General features: G+C 37.8%; 1 protein-coding gene across 2 annotated transcripts in view; it reads left to right on the top strand.

Moving 5' to 3' along the window:
• Nucleotides 1-21,410, top strand: part of csmd3b (CUB and Sushi multiple domains 3b) — an 822,373-nt gene that overhangs the window by 610,689 nt on the left and 190,274 nt on the right. For both annotated transcript variants that reach the window (XM_062056514.1, XM_062056513.1), the window contains 2 exons: nucleotides 15,224-15,406; nucleotides 15,648-15,974. In XM_062056514.1, the coding sequence (XP_061912498.1) occupies nucleotides 15,224-15,406; nucleotides 15,648-15,974 (510 nt within the window). The remainder of the gene's footprint in view (nucleotides 1-15,223; nucleotides 15,407-15,647; nucleotides 15,975-21,410) is intronic.

Below are 21,410 nucleotides of genomic sequence, written 5' to 3'. Positions count from 1 at the left end.
TTATGCTAATGCTGCTAAATTGTGTGTCCTCCAGTCCCAATCTTTATCGTTACATTGTAGCTAGCCTAGCATCGTAGCCTGTGTGAAAAAGTGTATAAATGGGACCTTTAAAAAGCAATAGAAATAATTGGAAATGCTAATGTTCCAACATAAGGATTTTATGTGTTGCTTGCTGGCATTTCACTCAATGATTTGGTTAAATTGCTCAACAAACTAAGTGTAATTTAATAATGATAGATTTGACAATACAAAGCAATGGTAGGGGCGTGAACATTTGATACAAGTATCAAATTAAGTGTTCCAAGTCAAGATTGATAGATTTCAAGATAATTGTAAGCCCAAAGCGATAAACATTATCTACCTTTATGTATCTATTCTGAGACATGTGCTCCTCCTTTGCTGCAAAAACTCACCTTGACATCCTTTGTGCTAATAAAAAATACCTCACATATTAATAAAAGCACGTAAAAAGAGCAGATGAAAAAGGTAACATAAAATCTCAAAGAATATGAAATTAAGAGTGTGGGAGATGGAGGACATTATGAGTAGTAATGGTGTAGTAAGATTAAATTTTTATAAGTCTGAGATGGAGGCTTTGACAAAAAACTCAGTGAGTGAAATCATCACATTAAGTGAGCAGAACGAACTAGATAGTAGAACATCGCTTTTTGACGATGACGCCGCATATTTTTAGATTCCTAACACGGCGACTGATGGGATAATGCTGCGAGGTTGCCTTTTCTAAAAAGAAAAAAAAAAAAGGCCAGCGCTCTGGGGATAGAGTCATTGCAAGAAAAGATTTCCTGAAATCACTATTCATGTGGGATTGCATAAATATGGGGCAGAGGTGTGCAGAACACGTGTCGTTGTTAGCCACTATTAAGTCTGCTGAAATCTATGGTATTACATCTTTTACTTGCTCTCACTTTCATACACGTAAAAGGTTGCATATTATAGTACTTTTCACAATTTTGAAATTAGTCTCAGAGGTTCCTCAATATAGTATGAGAAGTTGTCCAAAACATATCCTCGATGCTGAGATGTGAACATTTTAGAAGTGCTTATTTGCGAAGCCTGCCTTTTCAAGGACGGGCTCTTCTAACGCTGTAGGGACACATATTACTATGAGAATATCATTAATTGCATAATTGAAATTAATTATTGGTGGTATGGCCTAAAATTAAGACCCTGATTCGCATATACTAGTTCTCGGGACGCAGTTCTTAAAACTACCACACTCGAGTTTAAGTTAGAAGTTAAAGTACCAGTGATAGTCACACACACACTATGTGTGGTTAAATTAATCTCTGCATTTGACCCATCCCCTAGTTATAGGAAAAACCCTTCCCTATAGGGACTTTTCCTTGTCACGTTCGCACATGGCTGGGGATGCTGGGGACATTGGTAAGTAACATGTGTGACGCGTGACGTATTATTTTAGATCTATACCCAAGCTAAGACTTTTGTACTGTTTACTAACCTTCAAGCTCCTGTAATGGTGAAATGTTCTCGTCGTTCATCACTCTCAGAAGCCCGGCGCTGGTGTCTTTTGTTGCAAGAAGAGCTTTGACCTCCTTTTCGGTCCATTTATTGCTGGCTGTGTCCATTTTTCCTGTTGCTGTTGCGATCTCGTGAACAACTCTGTGGGACTTTTAAAAAATGGCGGGTCTGTGTTGTGGGTAGGAGAAGGGGCGTAGCTCGTCAGTTCAACCGATTACCAAACACCTACGTATTTTCGTTCCTATGGGACTCAATTTAGACCCTGCCTCAGAGTAGGAGCTAAAATGGTTCTAGGATCTGAGCGCCGTAGTCCCTAATTGCCGTATGTTGGAACAAGATGAAAAACGGCCCGGGGACTAAAAAGGTTAAAGGAACTCCAAAAATAACTTATATTGCTATATATATTGCATTCTCCTGCGATAACGATATATATCACAATATATTTTGTGGTGTATATACAGTGTTGGGACTAACGCGTTACTAAGTAACGCGTTACTGTAACGCCGTTAGTTTCGGCGGTAACTAGTAATCTAACGCGTTATTTTTTTATATTCAGTAACTCAGTTACCGTTACTACATGATGCGTTACTGCGTTATTTTACGTTGTTTTTATGTAGTATCGGCTAGAAACAGAAGATCTGAGTGTGTTTTATTGGAGCGCTCCGGTGGAAAATAAGAGGCGTACTTTCTGTGGGTGGGGGAAAGCACGCCTCCCCGCAGGGGAGACGTTCCTCCAGAGCCGTACTTCGGGGCTAACAACCTTCACTTTACCCGGAAGAGGGTCTTTACAGCTGAGGGTGAATGACGAGCCCGGCGGTTTGTTGCAACTTTGTGACTTTATTGGAGGCAGCCATCCACCAAGCTAGAACACCTGCACGCACTCACTGTCGCCGCTCCCTCACCTCTCTCGCCCACTCACTCACTGACGTCACTCACCTCACATGTTGTCATATCTTAAAGGGCCACACACACACACACACACACACACACACACACACAGACACACATACGCTACTCTCATAACAACTAACAAGACATCATGGTAAAGCCAGAAGTCGAGTTTTTTAACATGGAGACATTCTCAATACTTTTCTTTTGTCGAGCACAAAGAAAATAACATTTTAGTTAAATGTAAGTTGTGTCTTGGATCAAAGATCCTATCTACTTAGAGTTAAAGTTAAAGTGCCATTATGTTGCAGCTATTTAAAATAGTTTTGTCAATTTTTTCTGGCCTGAAATAAATTGGCCCTTTGAAACATATCTTTGTCTTTGTGTGTTGTATGTAGACCACATTGCTTTCTGAGTTCAGTGATGCAAATGCATGTCAAGTTGATCAACAGATGGTATTATTCTCCAGTGCAATAACAGTACTGAAATGAAGGCTAAAAGGGCATTAATGGGAGCCTTAAAAAAAAAGGGGGAAAAAAGAAGTAACTAAATAGTTACTTTTCACAGTAACGCATTACTTTTTGGTGTAAGTAACTGAGTTAGTAACTGAGTTACTTTTGAAATAAAGTAACTAGTAATTGTAACTAGTTACTGGTTTTCAGTAACTAACCCAACACTGTATATATATATATATATATATATATATATATATATATATATATATATATATATATATATATATATATATATATATATACACTACCGTTCAAAAGTTTGGGGTCACCCAAACAATTTTGTGGAATAGCTTTAATTTCTGAGAACAAGAATAGACTCTCGAGTTTCAGATGAAAGTTCTCTTTTTCTGACCATTTTGAGCGTTTAATTGACCCCACAAATGTGATTTTCCAGAAACTCAATCTGCTCAAAGGAAGGTCAGTTTTGTAGCTTCTGTAACGAGCTAAACTGTTTTCAGATGTGTGAACATGATTGCACAAGGGTTTTCTAATCATCAATTAGCCTTCTGAGCCAATGAGCAATCACATTGTACCATTAGAACACTGGAGTGATAGTTGCTGGAAATGGGCCTCTATACACCTATGTAGATATTGCACCAAAAACCAGACATTTGCAGCTAGAATAGTCATTTACCACATTAGCAATGTATAGAGTGTATTTCTTTAAAGTTAAGACTAGTTTAAAGTTATCTTCATTGAAAAGTACAGTGCTTTTCCTTCAAAAATAAGGACATTTCAATGTGACCCCAAACTTTTGAACGGTAGTGTATATATATATATATATATATATATATATATATATATATATATATATATATATATATGATAATAGAACCATTTCAAAACGGGTAACTAAGGCTCCTAATTTGGCTGCTGATGTATGCAGTAACATATTGCATAATTTCTATTGTCTTATTTGGTTAAAAACTTGCTAATTTACGATTAGGTTTTTTCTGTCGTAACGCAGTTCTATTGACACTTCTGTTGAAATGTAGTAAGCACTTCTTCTTATTTTGTTTGGATACTTTACATTAATTTTGGGCGATACTACAAATGCGAGTCTCGACATCAATAAAGTAGCAAGTAGTTAGAGGCACAGTATTGGTTATACCAATTAATATTTAAATATTTTAAGATCATTGAATGATTACATTTTTGATCACAATTATAATCAGACAAAAACAAAGACAAAGGATGGCGGTTTAACAATATACATTTAATAATAATTTCCTATGGCTGGAATGAGTCATCAACATGCATTATCACGATATAAAGATTATATTAAAAGTTACTTTGTCTGCCAATGTATATCATTCATATCATCTATATCGCGCAACCTTAATCGGAATAAAAACTCAAACACTTCGTGTTACTCTCTAGTGCAAGTTCCGCTCGTCCAAACTTTAAAAATCGTTCCCTAATTATTTTGTATTTATTAAAAAGGACATTCTGCCTAAGAGAGACAAATCGCATCTAATTTTATTTGGCACTCAGCATTATAATTTAGTGGGCAACAAATCTTTTATGAGCATTGTCGAGCTCGTTAGCAAGCAACTTGTCACCGTCGTAAAAACTTCACATCAGGGTTGCACTCGTGAGAATATATTTTTTAAGTCCTGTGGGGGAGGCCTGAAAGATCTCACTGCGGCCCTCAAGGTCCATGCAAAGTATCCTAATGACCATGAAAGGCGGACTCATGGTAAAATATGACTTAATGAAATATTCATTCGCAGCACAACCATAAATGTTGCTTGTTTCACAGTCAATAAGGCTCCTATTATAGTTCTATGGTATGTGCTGAAGAGGTAAACTGCTTAAACTCTCAATACTCTTCACTAATTATTATGTATTTATTTTTATTGTTATTACTTATGGAGTATATTGTGAATAAATTGAGAACAGGAAGTGAACAAAAGTTTTAGCAACTGCTATGTAAAGGAAAAGGGGTAGGATTAAATGAGCTCTGCTTCTTCTTACTCCTTTTCGAACATGTTGAATAGAGGAACTGGAAATTGTGATGTATCATGTTGAATGCGTGCATGTTCCTAATAAACACAAACTCAACTCAACTGAACTTCTTTAACAGGTAAAAGTTTGATTTAGTCTCTTAAAGGCCTACTGAAATGACATTTTTTTATTCAAACAGGGATAGCAGATCCATTCTATGTGTCATACTTGATCATTTTGCGATATTGCCATATTTTTGCTGAAAGGATTTAGTAGAGAACAACGACGATAAAGATCGCAACTTTTGGTGTCTGACAAAAAAAAGCCTTGCCCCTACCGGAAGTAGCGTGACGTAGTCAGTTGAACATTTCCGCAAAGTTCCCTATTGTTTACAGTGATGGCGGCCAGAAGTGAGAGCGATTTGGACCGAGAAAGCGACAATTTCCCCATTAATTTGAGCGAGGATGAAAGATTTGTGGATGAGGAAACTGCAAGTGAAGGACTAGTGGGGAGTGGAAGCGATTCAGATAGGGAAGATGCTGTGAGAGCCGGGGGTGACCTGATATTCAGCTGGGAATGACTACAACAGTAAATAAACACAAGACATATATATACTCTATTAGCCACAACACAACCAAGCTTATATTTATTATGCCACTAATTAATCCCGCATAAAAACACCTAGGTGTTTGTTATGCTAGCTCCTAGCTCCTGGCTACTAGCTCCCGTCCATATAACCCGCCAATACAATTCAAACACCTGCACAACACACACACTCACTCAGCCCGAAGGACCGTTCACCTAACCCAAGGTTCATAAAGCTTATATATTTAACCAAAGTTACGTATGTGACACGCACGTACGGGCAAGCGATCAAATGTTTGGAAGCGCAGCTGCGTACTCACGGTACAGCGTCTGCGTCTGTGTATCCAAATCAAAGTAATCCTGGTAAGAGTCTGTGTTGTCCCAGTTCTCTACAGGCGTCTGTGTATCGAAGTCAAAGTCCTCCTGGTAAGAGTCTCTGTTGTCCGAGTTCTTCGATCTTGACTGCATCTTTCGGGAATGTAAACAATGAAACACCGGCTGTGTTGTGTTGCTGACTTCCCTTGCAAAATACTCCGCTTCGCACCGACAACTTTCTTCTTTGCTTGCTCAGCTTCTTTCTCCATAATGCAATGAACAAATTGCAACAGATTCACCAACACAGATGTCCAGAATACTGTGGAATAATGAGATGAAAACAGAGCTATTTCGTATTGGCTTTAATGGGGGAGCCATACCTCTGTTTCACTGGCTACGTCACGCGCATACGTCATCCTCCAAAGGAGTTTTGAACCTGAAGTTTAGCGGGAAATTTAAAATTGCACTTTATAAGTTAACCCGGCCGTATTGGTATGTGTTGCAATGTTAAGATTTCATCATTGATATATAAACTATCAGACTGCGTGGTCGGTAGTAGTGGGTTTCAGTAGGCCTTTAATGCATCATGGATTCGTCTGGAGCGCATAAAAGCAGCGAAAACGGGCAAAACAGAGAGTGGTTTACTACATGAAGTAAAAGATTAGAGCGCACAGGTAAGCCTCCAATGCTATTAGCAGCCTAGCAAATCAATTTCACAATGGTCACAAAAGAGAAGCAGCCGATTCAGGTTTTTTTTTTCTTTTTTCCTTGATTCCACCCCCAATCTCATTATCCTCCTAAAATCTATTACCGTCTCTGTTGGATCTTTAGGTGCATTTACGTGCCATATGTGTATTCCCATGAACAATGCGGCCGGCGTGATGGAATATTATATGTGGGGCAGCGTGTGCAATATCAGGAGTTGCACACAAACACACATTGGTATGGACATGTTCTCTCCAAAGTAATTTGTTCTCTATTCTTTCTTGCGTGTGCTGCAAGGTGCGCCTGCCATTGGTTGACTCTGTGGCTCTCATAAAGACGATGTCATGATGGAAATTAATGCAATACATCACACACACACACACACACAGGTACAAACACACAAAAGTGTACATACAGCAAAACCTGTAAATAAAAAGTGAAAATGGGTCAGTGCAGAAGATGAAGGAATAAAGTAAAGGTATGGCCGAGGCCAAATAATGCCATGCACCAAATTTCAAAGAGAGTGATGGCGACACAGTGGCGTTTCATGTGGAATCAAAGGGGGATCCGTCTTACCTTATGATCAGACCAACGACATTAATTCCTTTTAAAAGCCGCACGGAGCTGATGGATTCTAACTCGCTCTCTGTGCCGTGAGCAAATAAGTGGAAGTAATTCTCCTGACGCTGCAAACGGCAGATGCAATCTTCTTCACGCAAGAGTCCATCTCAGAGGTACCATTTCTCTGTTCTTCTGGGCGGGCGACTGACACCCGAGTTAATGCAACATGTAAATATCGCCGTCGTGGATTGCAGGACGATGACGTTGGCATAAACTTTTCCGCTATCAGGAAACCATGAAGTGTTTTAGTTCCGGAGTAATTTATCTAACTCTAGTAAAGGACGATAACCAAACAAAGGGGAAACCGTCGAATAAATCCACAGGTCCGACCTTTTATATCATGATTGGCAATCTTCCCAAGAGTGGATGAAAGTGTGCGTGCACAATTCTATGTCTTTGTCTTTGATTCATCTGGGATAGTATGATTCGATCCAAAGGCAAGGCAAGGCAAGGCAACTTTATTTGTATAGCGCTTTTCATACACAAGGCAGACTCAAAGTGCTTCACAGACAACAAAGTGAAATGAAAGAAAATAAAAGCAAAATTAAAATGCAGACAATAAAAATAAAAACAGTGTAGACGTTAAAAGTTAAAAGATTAAAATATTTAGCTGAAAGCTAAGGTGAACATAAAAGTCTTCAGTCTAGTTTTAAAAGTAGTGAGAGTTGGGGAGAGTCTGACATCTTCAGGAAGTTTATTCCAGCTATTTGTTGCATAGTGACTGAATGATGCTCTCCCTTGATTTGAGTTTACTCTTGGAACCGCTAACAGATTGGTCTCAGAAGATTTTAGTGATCTAGAGGGCTTATATAGGGGGAGCATATCAGTGATATACTTTGGCCCTAGACCATGTAGTGATTTATATGTGAGCAGGAGGATTTTGAAATCAATTCTCTGATGTACAGGGAGCCAATGTAAGGATTTAAGAATTGGTGTAATGTGCTCACATTTTTTGGTCTTTGTTAGAACTCTAGCAGCGTTCTGAACAAGCTGTAGCTGCCTGACAGTTTTTTTGGGAAGACCTGCAAGTAGACCATTACAATAGTCTAGCCTACTGGTAATAAAGGCATGTACAAGTTTTTCAAAGTCTTGAGCTGACATGAGCCCTCTAAGTCTTTTTACATTTTTGAGGTGATAGTAGGCCGATTTTGTTACTGATTTGATGTGACTGTCGAAATGTAAATCAGAATCTAAAATAACCCCAAGATTTCTGGCTTTATTTGAGGTTTTCAGGGACAGTGATTGAAGGTGTTGGATGACTTTAAACCTTTCTTTTTTAGCACCAAAAACAATTATCTCAGTTTTATCTTCATTTAGTTGTAGGAAATTTTGGCACATCCAGTATTTGACTTGCTCAATGCACTGGCACAGAAGATCTATGGGGCGATAGTCATTTGGTGATAGCGCTACATAGATTTGGGTGTCATCGGCATAGCAATGATGGTCAATGTTATTATTTTGCATGATTTATCCTAGTGGGAGCATATAGATGTTAAATAAAGTGGGCCCCAAGATTGAACCCTGGGGGACTCCACACGTTACGTTGGTTGGTTCTGATACAAAGTCACCAATGGAAACAAAATAGTTCCTATCTTGTAGATATGACTTGAACCAGCTTAAAACTGTGCCTGAGATCCCCACCCAGTTTTCCAACCTGTCCAAAAGTATTGAGTGGTGGACAGGGTCAAATGCAGCACTGAGGTCCAAAAGCATTAATACTGAAGTTTTGCCAGAGTCTGTGTTTAGACGGATGTCATTTATAACTTTAAGAAGGGCCGTCTCTGTGCTATGAAGAGGTCGAAATCCTGACTGGAAGTTGTTGTGGCAGCCAGTAGAAGCCAAGAAGTGATTTAGTTGTTGGAGGACAACTTTCTCAATTATTTTACTTATGAATGGTAGATTTGAAATTGGTCTGTAGTTGTTGATAACAGAGGCATCTAGGCTCTGCTTTTTTAGAAGAGGTTTAATGACTGCAGTTTTGAAAGCCTTCGGGAAATTGCCCGATTTAATAGAATTATTAACTATTTGACTGTAAATTGATTTAGTAACTACTTAACTTTTGAAAACACCACTACAAAACAACAAAAGACCGTAACAAACTGCAGAACCACTAACTATTTTGACCAACTAGAACTATTTCTTGGGTAGTGCGTTTGTAACATAGCTTAGATTCCTTGAGAAATAACTATCTTGAACTAAAAGTGTCACACCTGGGTGAAGTCTTGTCTGGTTTCAGGTTGTCTTGTCACTTCCTGTTTTATTTTGAAATGCAAACTCCCCCTCTTGTTTTAGATCACTTGCCCTGTGCCTCATCGTTTGTCCTGATTAATTTCACCAGTTCCCCCATGCTTAAATGTCTCGTCCTCTTTCTGTCCTCTGCCAGAGTGTTTCGTATCTTCTTGTGCGTACCGCCAGCGTTTATTTGCCACAGTCTTGTCCACATTCATAGCCACGTTTGGTGTTACCTTTTGGATCCTCGGGAGAGTTTTGGTTTGTAACCTTTTCAGGTAAGGTTTAACTTCATAGTCGGAGAGCCTTTTGTTGTATTTAGTAGTTTCATTTCTTAGAACCTTTCTCCCTCCGTAGCTGGAGCGTTTTGTGTTTGTTAATAATTTTGCAAATTTAGTGGTCAGGTTAGATCTGTTTTTATAGCCTGTTTTTGTTTCTCTCTTTTTTGGATCCCTCCCCTTATCAAAATAAAGAATTGCTTTTGATATCCTGCGCCTGTGTTCAGAGTCCAATTCTGGTCGTGACAAAAAAATATTGACTTACTTGCTGGATCGATTTATGATTCCATTCATGAATATTTTAGGTCTGTAAATTCATATAGTTACTTTTTTGTCTTTCCTTTTGACAAAAACATAACCTATGTGACGATATGAACTAAATTAATACCATCGAAACATGCATCCCACTGAACGGAAGAAACAACAACGCCACTCCAGTCGTGCTCGTGAAACTCGTAAACAGAAAATCTAAAATGGCATTGCTGAGACAGGGAAAGAAGCTGAAGGGAACAAATGTACATGAATGAGCATCTCACAAAACGTAATGCTGGAATCGCCAAGAAAGCACGCGACTTGAGGAGGCAGGGAAAAATCCAGGGAACTTGGAGCGCCAACTGTAAAATCTACATCAAGCTGAATGGAAGTCCAGAAGCAAGAGTAATTGTTGTCCATGACATCAAGGACCTGGACATTTTTTAAAGTTTACACAGCTACCACAACAACGATGATAATGGACTCTGACAGAAAACAAACACCTAAATTCAGCATCGGCACTACTATGTTCCAAGGGACGACTAAACAAGAGGACCTAGATTCAGGATTGCATCCACCTACACTTATAGAGATTATTGAAAAAACATCAAAGTTTGTTGAACAAGAAAATATGGAACTAAAAAATGTCTGCAACAAAGATCACAAAAACCAGGATTTGGAAAATGATATAGATCCAGATACAAATGTTTTCTCCCACATCAGTAATAGTTGTTTTTATTATACAGATGATCAATACAATAGCAACATTGAATGTGATAACAAATTGTCAATTATTCATTTTAATAGTAGAAGCTTGTATGCAAGCTACAACAACATTAAGAACTTTTTGGAACACATCAACGAACCCTTCAAAGTGATTGCTGTCACAGAAACATGGATTGATGATAAAAAAGGAATAGATTTTGATTTGGAGGGATATGAGCTAAACTACATCAACAGAACCAACACAAATGGAGGAGGAGTAGCTGTGTACGTGATGAAGAACCTGAACTACAAAGTGGTAAAAAACATGTCATTTGCTATAGATAATATCTTAGAATGTATAACCATTGAAATATGTCAGGAAAAAAGCAAAAACATATTAATCAGTTGTATATATAGATCACCTAAGTCAAGTATAGAAACATTTGAAGAATGGATCAAGGCTACTTACATGGACAATGGTCAAAGAATAATGTTCTTATGTGGTGACTTTAATATTGATTTATTGAACCCCAACAAGCAAAAGTCTATTGATGACTTCATTGATACAATGTACAGCATCAGTCTATATCCTAAAATCACAAAGCCAAGCAGAATCACAGGACACTGTGCCACGCTTATTGATAATATTGTTACCAATGATTTTGATAATAACACTACAAGTGGTCTACTTATAACCGACGTTAGTGATCATCTGCCAGTTTTTACAATATATGATGGAAACTACAAGAACAACATGGAAGACAAAAGGACATTTCGAAGACTATGCACAGAGAAGAGGATGACTGCCTTCAAAATTGAGCTACAAAAGCAAGATTGGGACAAGGTGTATAATGAAAAATAGGTTGATGAAGCATATGAACATTTCTTAAACAAGTTCATAATACTTTATGACAAACATTGTCCATGGATACAACTCAGTAACAAGCAGAGAAAGAATAATCAACCATGGATGACAAAAGGATTAAAAAATGCTTGTAAGAAGAAGAATACACTATATAGAAAATGTATAGCACAAAGAACTATAGAGGCAGAAATTAAGTACAAAAAGTATAAAAACAAGTTAACAGACATACTACGATCATGTAGAAAAGAATATTACAGTGAATTATTGGACAGGAACAAAAATAATATGAGAGCAACATGGGGCATCCTCAATAGCATTATTAAAAATGGAACTAAGAGGGACTACCCTCAATACTTCTTAGATGAAAATAAAAAAAATGACAACATAAAGGAAGTAGTTGAAAGCTTCAATAATTATTTTGTAAATATTGGACCAAAATTGGAAGAAAGGATTCCAGACCCAGTTCCAATTGAGGACTATAATGATACCATTGAGCGAAATCCCAACTCCATGTTCCTCAGTAATGTGACACAGGAGGAAATAGTTACAATCGTGAAAAAATGTAAATCTAAGACTTCAACTGATTGTAACGGAATTGATATGGAAACGATAAAAAAGGTTATTGAAGAGCTCTCAGGACCATTAATGTATATTATTAACCTATCATTTCAAACAGGTACATTTCCAAACAAAATGAAAATAGCTAAAGTTGCACCAATTTATAAGACTGGAGACAAACATCAATTTACAAATTATAGACCTGTTTCTCTACTTCCACAATTTTCTAAAATCATTGAAAAACTGTTCAATAACAGATTAGAAAGTTTCATAAATAAAAATAGAATACTCGAAGAGAACCAATATGGATACAGAGCTAATGTTTCAACTTCAATGGCTTTAATTGAAATTACAGAAGAAATTACCAATGCAATAGATAGTAAAAAATGTGCGGCAGCGGTTTTTATGGATCTAACTAATTACACAATTAATCACAATATTTTAATAAAAAAACTAGAACGATATGGCATCAGAGGGTTAGTCTTAAACTGGATAAGAAGTTATCTAACGAACAGGAAACAATACGTAAAGCTAGGCGAACACACGTCTACAACGCTAAATATATCCTGTGGTGTACCTCAGGGATCAATACTAGGACCTAAATTATTCAATCTCTATATAAATGACATTTGTAAAGTTACAAAAGATTTAAAGTTAGTATTATTTGCGGATGATACAACAGCGTTTTGTTCAGGAGAGAACACACAGCAGATAATACAATAAATAACAGAAGAAATTAACAAATTGAAAAGATGGTTTGACAAAAACAGACTATCGTTGAATCTTAGTAAAACTAAAATAATGCTATTTGGTAACAGTAGAAGAGAAAGTCAAACACAAATACAAATAGACGGAATAGAAATTGAAAGAGTAAATGAAACCAAATTTCTAGGTATAATGATGGATGATAAATTGAACTGGAAATCTCACGTAAAAAATATACAACATAAAGTTGCAAGAAACACGTCAATAATGAATAAAGCAAAACATGTTCTAGACCAAAAATCCCTTCATATTCTCTACTGCTCACTAGTGTTACCATATCTGAGCTACTGTGTAGAAATATGGGGAAATAATTACAAAAGTACACTTCATTCATTAACGGTGTTACAAAAAAGATCAGTTAGAATAATACATAATGTTGGATATAGAGAACATACAAAGCCTTTATTTATTGAATCAAAAATACTGAACTTCCACGACATAGTGAATTTGCAAACAGATAAAATTATGCACAAAGCAAACTATAACCTGCTACCCAAGAATATACAACAATTCTTCTCAAAAAAAGAGGAGAAATATAATCTTAGAGAAAAACGTAATTTAAAACATTTGTTTGCACGTACAACACTTAAGACCTTCAGTATATCAGTATGTGGAATTAAATTATGGAATGGATTAAGCAAAGCAATCAAACAATGTACTAATATGATACACTTCAAGAAACTCTTCAAACTTAAAGTGTTTACAAAGTACAAAGAAGAAGAACCATGACAAACATTCTCAATTTATTTCATCCATCCATTCATTCATTCTTAAAGTAATCTTACTTATCTCATCATATGAAATATGACTTACTTCACCAATTATTATTATTAAATTCTTACTATTATTTATTTATTTATTTTTATTGTGATTACTTATGGAGTTTATTGTGAAAAAATTGTGAACAGGAAGTGAACAAAAAGTTTTGCAACTGTTATGTAAAGAAAAGGGGTAGGATTAAATAAGCTCTGCTTCTTCCTACTCCTTTTCGAACATGTTGAAAAGAGAAACTGGAAATTGTGATGTATCATGTTGTATGCTTGCATGTTCGAAATAAACTCAAACTCAACTCAACTCAACTCAAATGTAATCAATACATCAATTGTCATTGCCGATCGTTACATTTAAACCATTCAGACCCCAGGATGAAAGGCACAAGAGTCTCAAAAACCATTCAGTCTTAGAAGTTGTAGGTTGTCCATGGATAAGACTACTGTCCTGTCGTGTTTTTGACATGTTTCCGGACTGATATTGTCAAAGAGTCTAGGCCAGGGGTGTCAAACGTATGGGTTTTATCCGGCCAGCGGGATGAGTTTGCTCAGTATAAAAATGAGCAGAAATGTTTTAATAAAAGAAACAGCTGTTCTAAATGTGTCCACTACATGTCGCAATAGCAATTATTTGTATCTTTGTAGATGATGCTACATATGTAAAAAAGAATAAACCACATGATGTTAGTGCATCAGTCGAGGAAAATGAGAAAACTACATAAATATCATCCTGTAATTTGATTCTGATATTTTTTCTATCTTGATAGATTGAAAATGAATTGACTGATGAACATAATCACATCATTTATTCAGAAAGTATAAATAACGACAAATAAAGATAGAATACTATTAACCGCAACACGGTAAAAAAACTAAACATTATGATTTGTACAATTTCAGAATGTGCTTGTTCTATTTCTAAATGAAGAAAACAATCTGAAGTTGTCTTTATTTTACAGTTATCATGCCGTGATTTTACCAGTCCGGCCCACTTGGGAGTAGATTTTTCTCCATGTGGCGCCTGATCTAAAATGAGTTTGATACTCCTGGTCCAGGCTATCACTTCCTGTTGACATCATAGTATATTGCACTTCTAGCTGGCATAATGAGTGTACTTTTTATTTGGGGAGTTTACAAGGCAAATAAGGGAATGTTTCTTTCTTGGCAAAGTTTTTACGGGCGCAATATTACATTTTATAGGAGTTTCAATATGTTTATTTGACTTTGGCCTACAGCATTAGACTCGCAATTACTTTTGTACTCAGCCGTTTTGCTCTTGATTCTCTATAACGTCCACTCTTTCTGGGCTCTACTCTTTTTTGCTAAAGGTTACATTTCCTAACACATACACGACCCATAACGAGCAACTTGTGCACGTTACGAAAGACCCAAACAGTGAGTCACACTGCAAGTGATTCCCCCCGCAGAGTCTAACGAATGTGCGATAGGTGCAGCACCTCGTTAAAAGAAGTGTGTGTGTGTGTGTGTGTGCGTGTGTCTGTTTGTGTGTGTGTGTGAAGTCTTTGTTAACTTTTTTTTAGCAGCTCCCTGGAGAAGAACAAAAATCCACAGCGCCTCAGCCCATCTTTTCCACCCCCCAGTTTGTTTGTGTGCGACTCCCACAGCAATGTCCCAAAAGAGGATTTAAAAAATAAAGTTTTTTGCAAATATTAAGAAATCAGAATTAACCCTTTTTTCTCTAACAAATGACCATCGTCTTTCCAGAAATAGACAAGGAGAGCTGCGGCGATCCAGGAACTCCTCTCTACGGAATACGAGAGGGCGACAGCTTTTTGAACGGCGGCATCCTGAGGTTCGAGTGCCAGTTTGGGTTCGAGCTGATCGGCGAGAAAACCATTTCCTGCCAGGAAAACAACCAGTGGTCGGCTAACATCCCCATATGTGTCTGTGAGTATGTATCTGTGAGTTCTTTCCAAACTCTTGCGGCTGCTGAGGACAGACGGAGAAAGAGTGTCGCATGTTGCCTGCTGCGATGCTGATAACTTTCATTCTGACCAGTCGCCATGGTGACAGCAACAGAGTCTACCATGGCCTGGAGCAGACGTTGACCCATGCCGATGTGCATGAATATTTAACAGGAAAAAATGCTCTGTGTTCCCATCCCCCGCCCCTTCCCCCTCTCCCAAAGTCCCGTGCATGTCCAACTTCACAGCTCCCTCCGGAACTGTCCTCTCACCCGACTATCCGGAGGGCTACGGGAACAACATGAACTGCGTCTGGCTCATCCAGTCGGAGCCGGGCTCCAGGATCCACCTGGCGTTCAACGACTTTGACCTGGAGGCGCCTTACGACGCCCTCACCTTGAAAGATGGCGAGACCAGCGGCGCCGTCGTCATCGGGAGGTTCTCAGGCGCCGAGAGTCCATCACACCTCACGTCCAACACCAACACACTGAGGCTGGAGTTCCAGGCGGACCACTCCATGTCGGGAAGAGGCTTTAATATCACCTATAGTTGTATGTCTCTTTATCATTTCCTAAAGATGATGTACATGTATGTTTTTGCTCTTAAAAAAAACCCGTCCATAACGCTTGGAGATACAAACAAGCCCACAGAATTTGGATATAATCTACAACCTCCTCAGTCAAATAGTGTAAAATAAGTACTACTACAAAGTAGGGTTGTACGGTATGCCGGTATTAGTACAGTACCGCGATACTAATGAATCATTTTTTGGTACGATACAGTCTCTGAAATGTACCGGTCCGCCCCCACCCCCCCCCCCCCCCCCTCCCGCGCCCGCGTCAAAGTCACGTTGTGACATTGCTGGTTTACGAGCAGAGGAGCATGTTCGGCGGCACACAATCACAGAGTACTTACAAGCAGACACAGTGTGTGGACAGAAAATGGAAAACGGACACATTTTGGCTTAAAAACTAAAGATAAAAGTGAAGTTATAACACTGAAACGCCCTCAGGAAGAGGTGCTTTAGGACATGTCTAGCTAGCTAGCGGCTAACGTCCGTCCGCCGTCGGCAGTGTTTTAGCGACTTCTAAATCACTAAACTTCGCCTCCATGGCGACAAATAAAGTACGTTTCTTAAAAGTATCATCCCTGCAGGACGAGGAATAGCTAAACATGCTTCACTACACACCGTAGCTCACCGACATTAAAATGTAAACAAACGCCATTGGTGGATCTACACCTAACATCCACTGTAATGATATCAAGTACAGGCACGTATCTAGTCGATACTACTATGATTACGTCAATATTTTTTGGCATCACATCTTCTTTCATTTTTGTTAAATGCATATTATGTTTATAAACTCATGAAATATGTCCCTGGACACATGAGGACTTTGAATGTGACCAATTTATGATCCTGTAACTACTTGGTATCGGATTGATACTCAAATTTGTGGTATCATCCAAAACTAATGTAAAGTATCAAACAACAGAAGAATAAGTGATTATTACATGTTAACAGAAGTGTAGACAGAACATTTTAAAAGAGAAAGTAAGCAGATCTTAATAGTAAATGAACAAGTAGATTAATAATTAATTTTCTACCACTTGTCCTTAATAATGTTGACAAAATAATACAATGATAAATGACACAATATGTTACTGCATACGTCAGCAGACTAAATTAGAAGCCTTTGTTTGCTTACTTACTACTAAAAGACAAGTTGTCTTGTATGTTCACTATTTTATTTAAGGACTTAACTGCAATAAGAAACATATGTTTAATGTACTCAGATTTTTTGTTAAAATAAAGCCAATAATGCAATTTTTTTGTGGTCACCTTTATTCAGAAAAGTACCGAAAAGTAACGAAAAGTATCAAAATAATTGTAGTACCGGTACCGAAATATTGGTATCATTACAACTCTATTACAAAGTAGGGCTGGGCGATTTATCGAGTTTATAAGATTTATCGATATATTTTTAAACAAGACATGAATTAAGAAAATATCGTAATATCGCTATAATTTATTTCACGTTAAAATGACCGAACAACGCTTATTTGTTGTGTTCCTTGTTCTATCCCGCTTCTCACTCCCTTGAAAACTCAATGGGCTACTAAACACCTCCCCTTCCTCCTTCCAAGACGTGCTTGCACGTATAAGAACACCCATGATTGGTTGGTTGTTTACCATGATGAGTCACGATTGGTTGAGATTATGGCAAAACATTAGGGACAGACCAATCAGAGGCAAGATAGGGCGGGTCATGGAACCAGAAAGGGAAAGCACAACAGACATCCCAAATGACGACGAGAGAGTAGTAGAAAAGAAAGAGGGAATATTTTGTATATTAAACAAAACCAGTGGAAAATGGCAGAGGGATTCTCTTCTATAGATTTTTCTTTTAGCGATGTAGACGACGTCCGGGAAACCCACAATGCGTCTACTTGGCCACATTTGGACAAATGTATGCGGCTGGATAAACCATTCATTTGAGTTGTTTACCATGTAAGCCCAAATAAAAACTGTTCTCCAGTTGCCAAGCGGAGAAATGCTGCCAAAAATGTATGCTGAAGTGAGGAAGATCTTTAAGTCAAGTCACTTACTTGGCGCTGACCAGAACCGTACGTGTGTGAACGTCCACTAAATCGTCGATTGGGAATAAAAAAGTGCCAAATAATAATAGAAATCCATTTAATAAAGTTAAATACAAATAAGGCAACAAGAGAAGTCTCCCACACTTCTCTTTGGAAAGTAAATCTGTACAGCCGACATGGGCATCTACATCAACTATATGATTTGCCTGAGTAGCTGGACAGGACAAAAAAAAAAAGTGCCTGCCTGCAAATTTATTTTTTTATCTGAGTTGAATACATTTTGCATTATTTGCACAGCTATGTTATTTATTTTACATTGAAATAATATTTTTTTTACATTTTATTTATGTTATGTAATTCTGTGCTACTTAGACAGTTTATTTTCTTAATACCCATCTTGACTAACTGGGTTAATAAAAGTGCCACTGACTGTTTACAGTACAGTTGTCATTCAATTCAATCGCATTGAATCTCGCTCAAAATTGAATATCTTTATATGTATACTTTCACCGTAAAATATATCGAGATACATATCGAATATCAAGTGTAAGTAAAAATATATTTCGAGATATACTGTTTCGTCCATATCGCCCAACCCTACTACAAAGCAGTGTTGTTTTTGGCAGTTATTTTAGTTGTAGTCCTAGTATTTTGGACATAAAAGCTCATTAGTTTTAGCCAACAGTCACACTGCAGGTCAATTGATTTTTTGCCCATACATTATGCGACATATTTCAGATTTTTTTCACGTCAATGTGAACCGCACAAATTCCGAAGTTTTCAAATCTGACCCAGGCCTCTTTCATATGTAGATATAAATCTGATATGTATCCGATGCAACTGCAGTCTGAATGAACGGCATCAGCAATGATATGTCTTCAAAAAGCTTGTCAAAACAGACAGTCGCAAATATACAAAAAAAACATACGATAAGAAGATGTCTAGAACTCACATCAATGCCCCGCCACTCTTGACTCCGACTGCTCGCCCACACGTTCCTCTGAGCTGATGTTGAAGCACATAACCTTTAATAAACCAGATAAGAGCCCTTTGAGAATAAGATCTCTTTCACAAGGGTGACCTGGCCTAGAGGTCAGCAGCACATGTCACAGGGCAGTTACAGAAAAGTCATAGGTTAAGACATACTTTTTAGGATGCATAAAAGGGAACTTTAAAACAATAAAACAAATTAGATTTACACCTTTTAAAACCACAGGCACTGTGCAAAATCTGCAAATGTCCCACGCACTGCGATAGTCAAAATTATTGCCCTCTTTCTATCTTACGCCAGATAAATTAGTTCAGAAAATGTTGACTCCAATTGAACAAAATCCTTTAAATTGCCATAAATGCACCAGGACCACTAGAATTGGAGCCATGTTTACTTCCGTAAATATAATGAAGCATGTTTGACATCAAACGATAGGCTAAACCAGAGGTGTCAAACTCATTTTAGATCGGGGCCACATGGACAAAAATCTACACCCAAATGGTCCGGACTGGTAAAATCTCGGCACGATAACTTAAAAATAAAGACAACTTCAGATTGTTTCCTTTGTTTAAAAAAGAACAAGCACATTCTAAAATTGTACAAATCATGTTTTTTTTTGTTTTTTTTACAAACAAAGTATATATACTTTATTTGTCGTTATTGATATTTTCTGAATAAATTATGTGATAATGTTCATTAGTCAAGTCATTGGTGTTAATTTGTAATCTATCAAGATAAAAAAAAGTATATCAAAATCAAAGTACGGTATGTTATTTGTGTAGTTTGTAATTTTCCTTGACTGATGTACTAACATCATGTGGTTTATTTTGTACATATGTAGCACCATCTACAAAGATACAAAGACTTGCTATTGCGACACCCAGTGGACACATTTAGAACAGCTGTTTCTTTTATTCAAAAATTTCAGGTTAATTTTTATACTTAGCAAACTCATCCCGCAGGCCGGATAAAACCTGTTCACGGGTCTGATTTGGCAATCGGGTCGTACGTTTGACGCCCCTGGGCTGGACCTTTTTCATCTCGCAATAGGGAAATTATGTGGTTGCAATGCAGATCGAAAAAGTCCACAAAAAATAAGGTAAAAAACACATGAAAAACTAGAGGGAAACATCCATGAACACAAAGGACATACAAGGGCACAGAGCTGATGCAACCAGCTGCCACTTGAATTGCACCATTTCTACAAAAGTAGAAAAGTAAAACACATAAATGAACATTGCACACATAAGATTGCACCATACGTAGACAAACGACAAAACAAAATAAAAACACAATTTCAATACCTACATAAGCAGTGGTGACTTCTATCTACAGTGCTCCACGCCATTGTCTGCTGGGATGGTGGGCCAGCACACCTAGGAACAGGAACAGACCGAACAAAGCAACAAGAGAGTCGACTCCGCCCTAGGCTGCCCACTAGCTCAGGGCCAATGTGCAGTCCGCGTGGATGAGCAAGAATCCGTCCAGGGGGACCGATGTGTCCGATAATACTGTACATGCTCATTCAGCTTCGTGAAGCCCCGTCTCTTCCTCCGCATCTCCTCCGGTCCCTCCACGCGGACTCTGGCGTGGCAGAGAGCCGGCAGCTGGTCTCCGGTGCAAACATGGCCATGTCCAAAAGGCTCCCCCGAGGCTAAACTCAACTCAATAAAAGTAAAATAATGTCAAAACTCACTTTTTATAGACACCTACCAAAACAAGCAGGAAGATGTTTCTGCAGGAATACTTCGAGAGGCACTTTATTGATATTGATGGAATTAATAATGTACGTGTGTCAAGAGAAACCAAATTAAAAGCACATTCTCTCTTTAGTTGTTCATTCACAGGAATAGGCTGCTCTTTGTTTGACTTTTTAGGCCTATTTTTCCGGTAAAATGTTTTTTGTTGGTTCTATAATATCCTTGTAATAGCAGTAGCATTATCAGTATCGCCGCAGTCCAATTAAAAATTAAGACATCAAAAACTATTGAGAATGGGAAAAAAAAATGCTGGTTAATTGTCAAATATTAGTTCTTTTTTGTTTGTTATTTATCAATCCACACATCACAAACCGGAATTTCAATTATGTTTCCCAAGCAAACCTATTACTATTTTTGTGCATAGAAATAGTAGGAACTCATAAGTCCTATCACACTCAACATCAGTTTGTTGTTACATCCCAAACATATTAAAGTCTTTGTCCACAAGTCCCCTTATGTTGTATCTCATATACTGTATCCAGCTCATAACAGCGTATAATATTTTATTATTTTTTGGGCCACTGCACCCGTCATTTTCTCCCCTCTGTGCGGATAACACAACAGGAGCGTTTCAAACTTGTGGGCTCTTGGACCAACTTGTAATATGATGAAGCAGACCATATCCCCCCAAGCGG

Source organism: Entelurus aequoreus, linkage group LG08 (assembly GCF_033978785.1).
Source record: "Entelurus aequoreus isolate RoL-2023_Sb linkage group LG08, RoL_Eaeq_v1.1, whole genome shotgun sequence".
Classification (NCBI taxonomy): domain Eukaryota; kingdom Metazoa; phylum Chordata; class Actinopteri; order Syngnathiformes; family Syngnathidae; genus Entelurus; species Entelurus aequoreus.
Note: the sequence above shows the minus strand (reverse complement) of the source record. Positions and strands in the feature narration are given on the sequence as shown.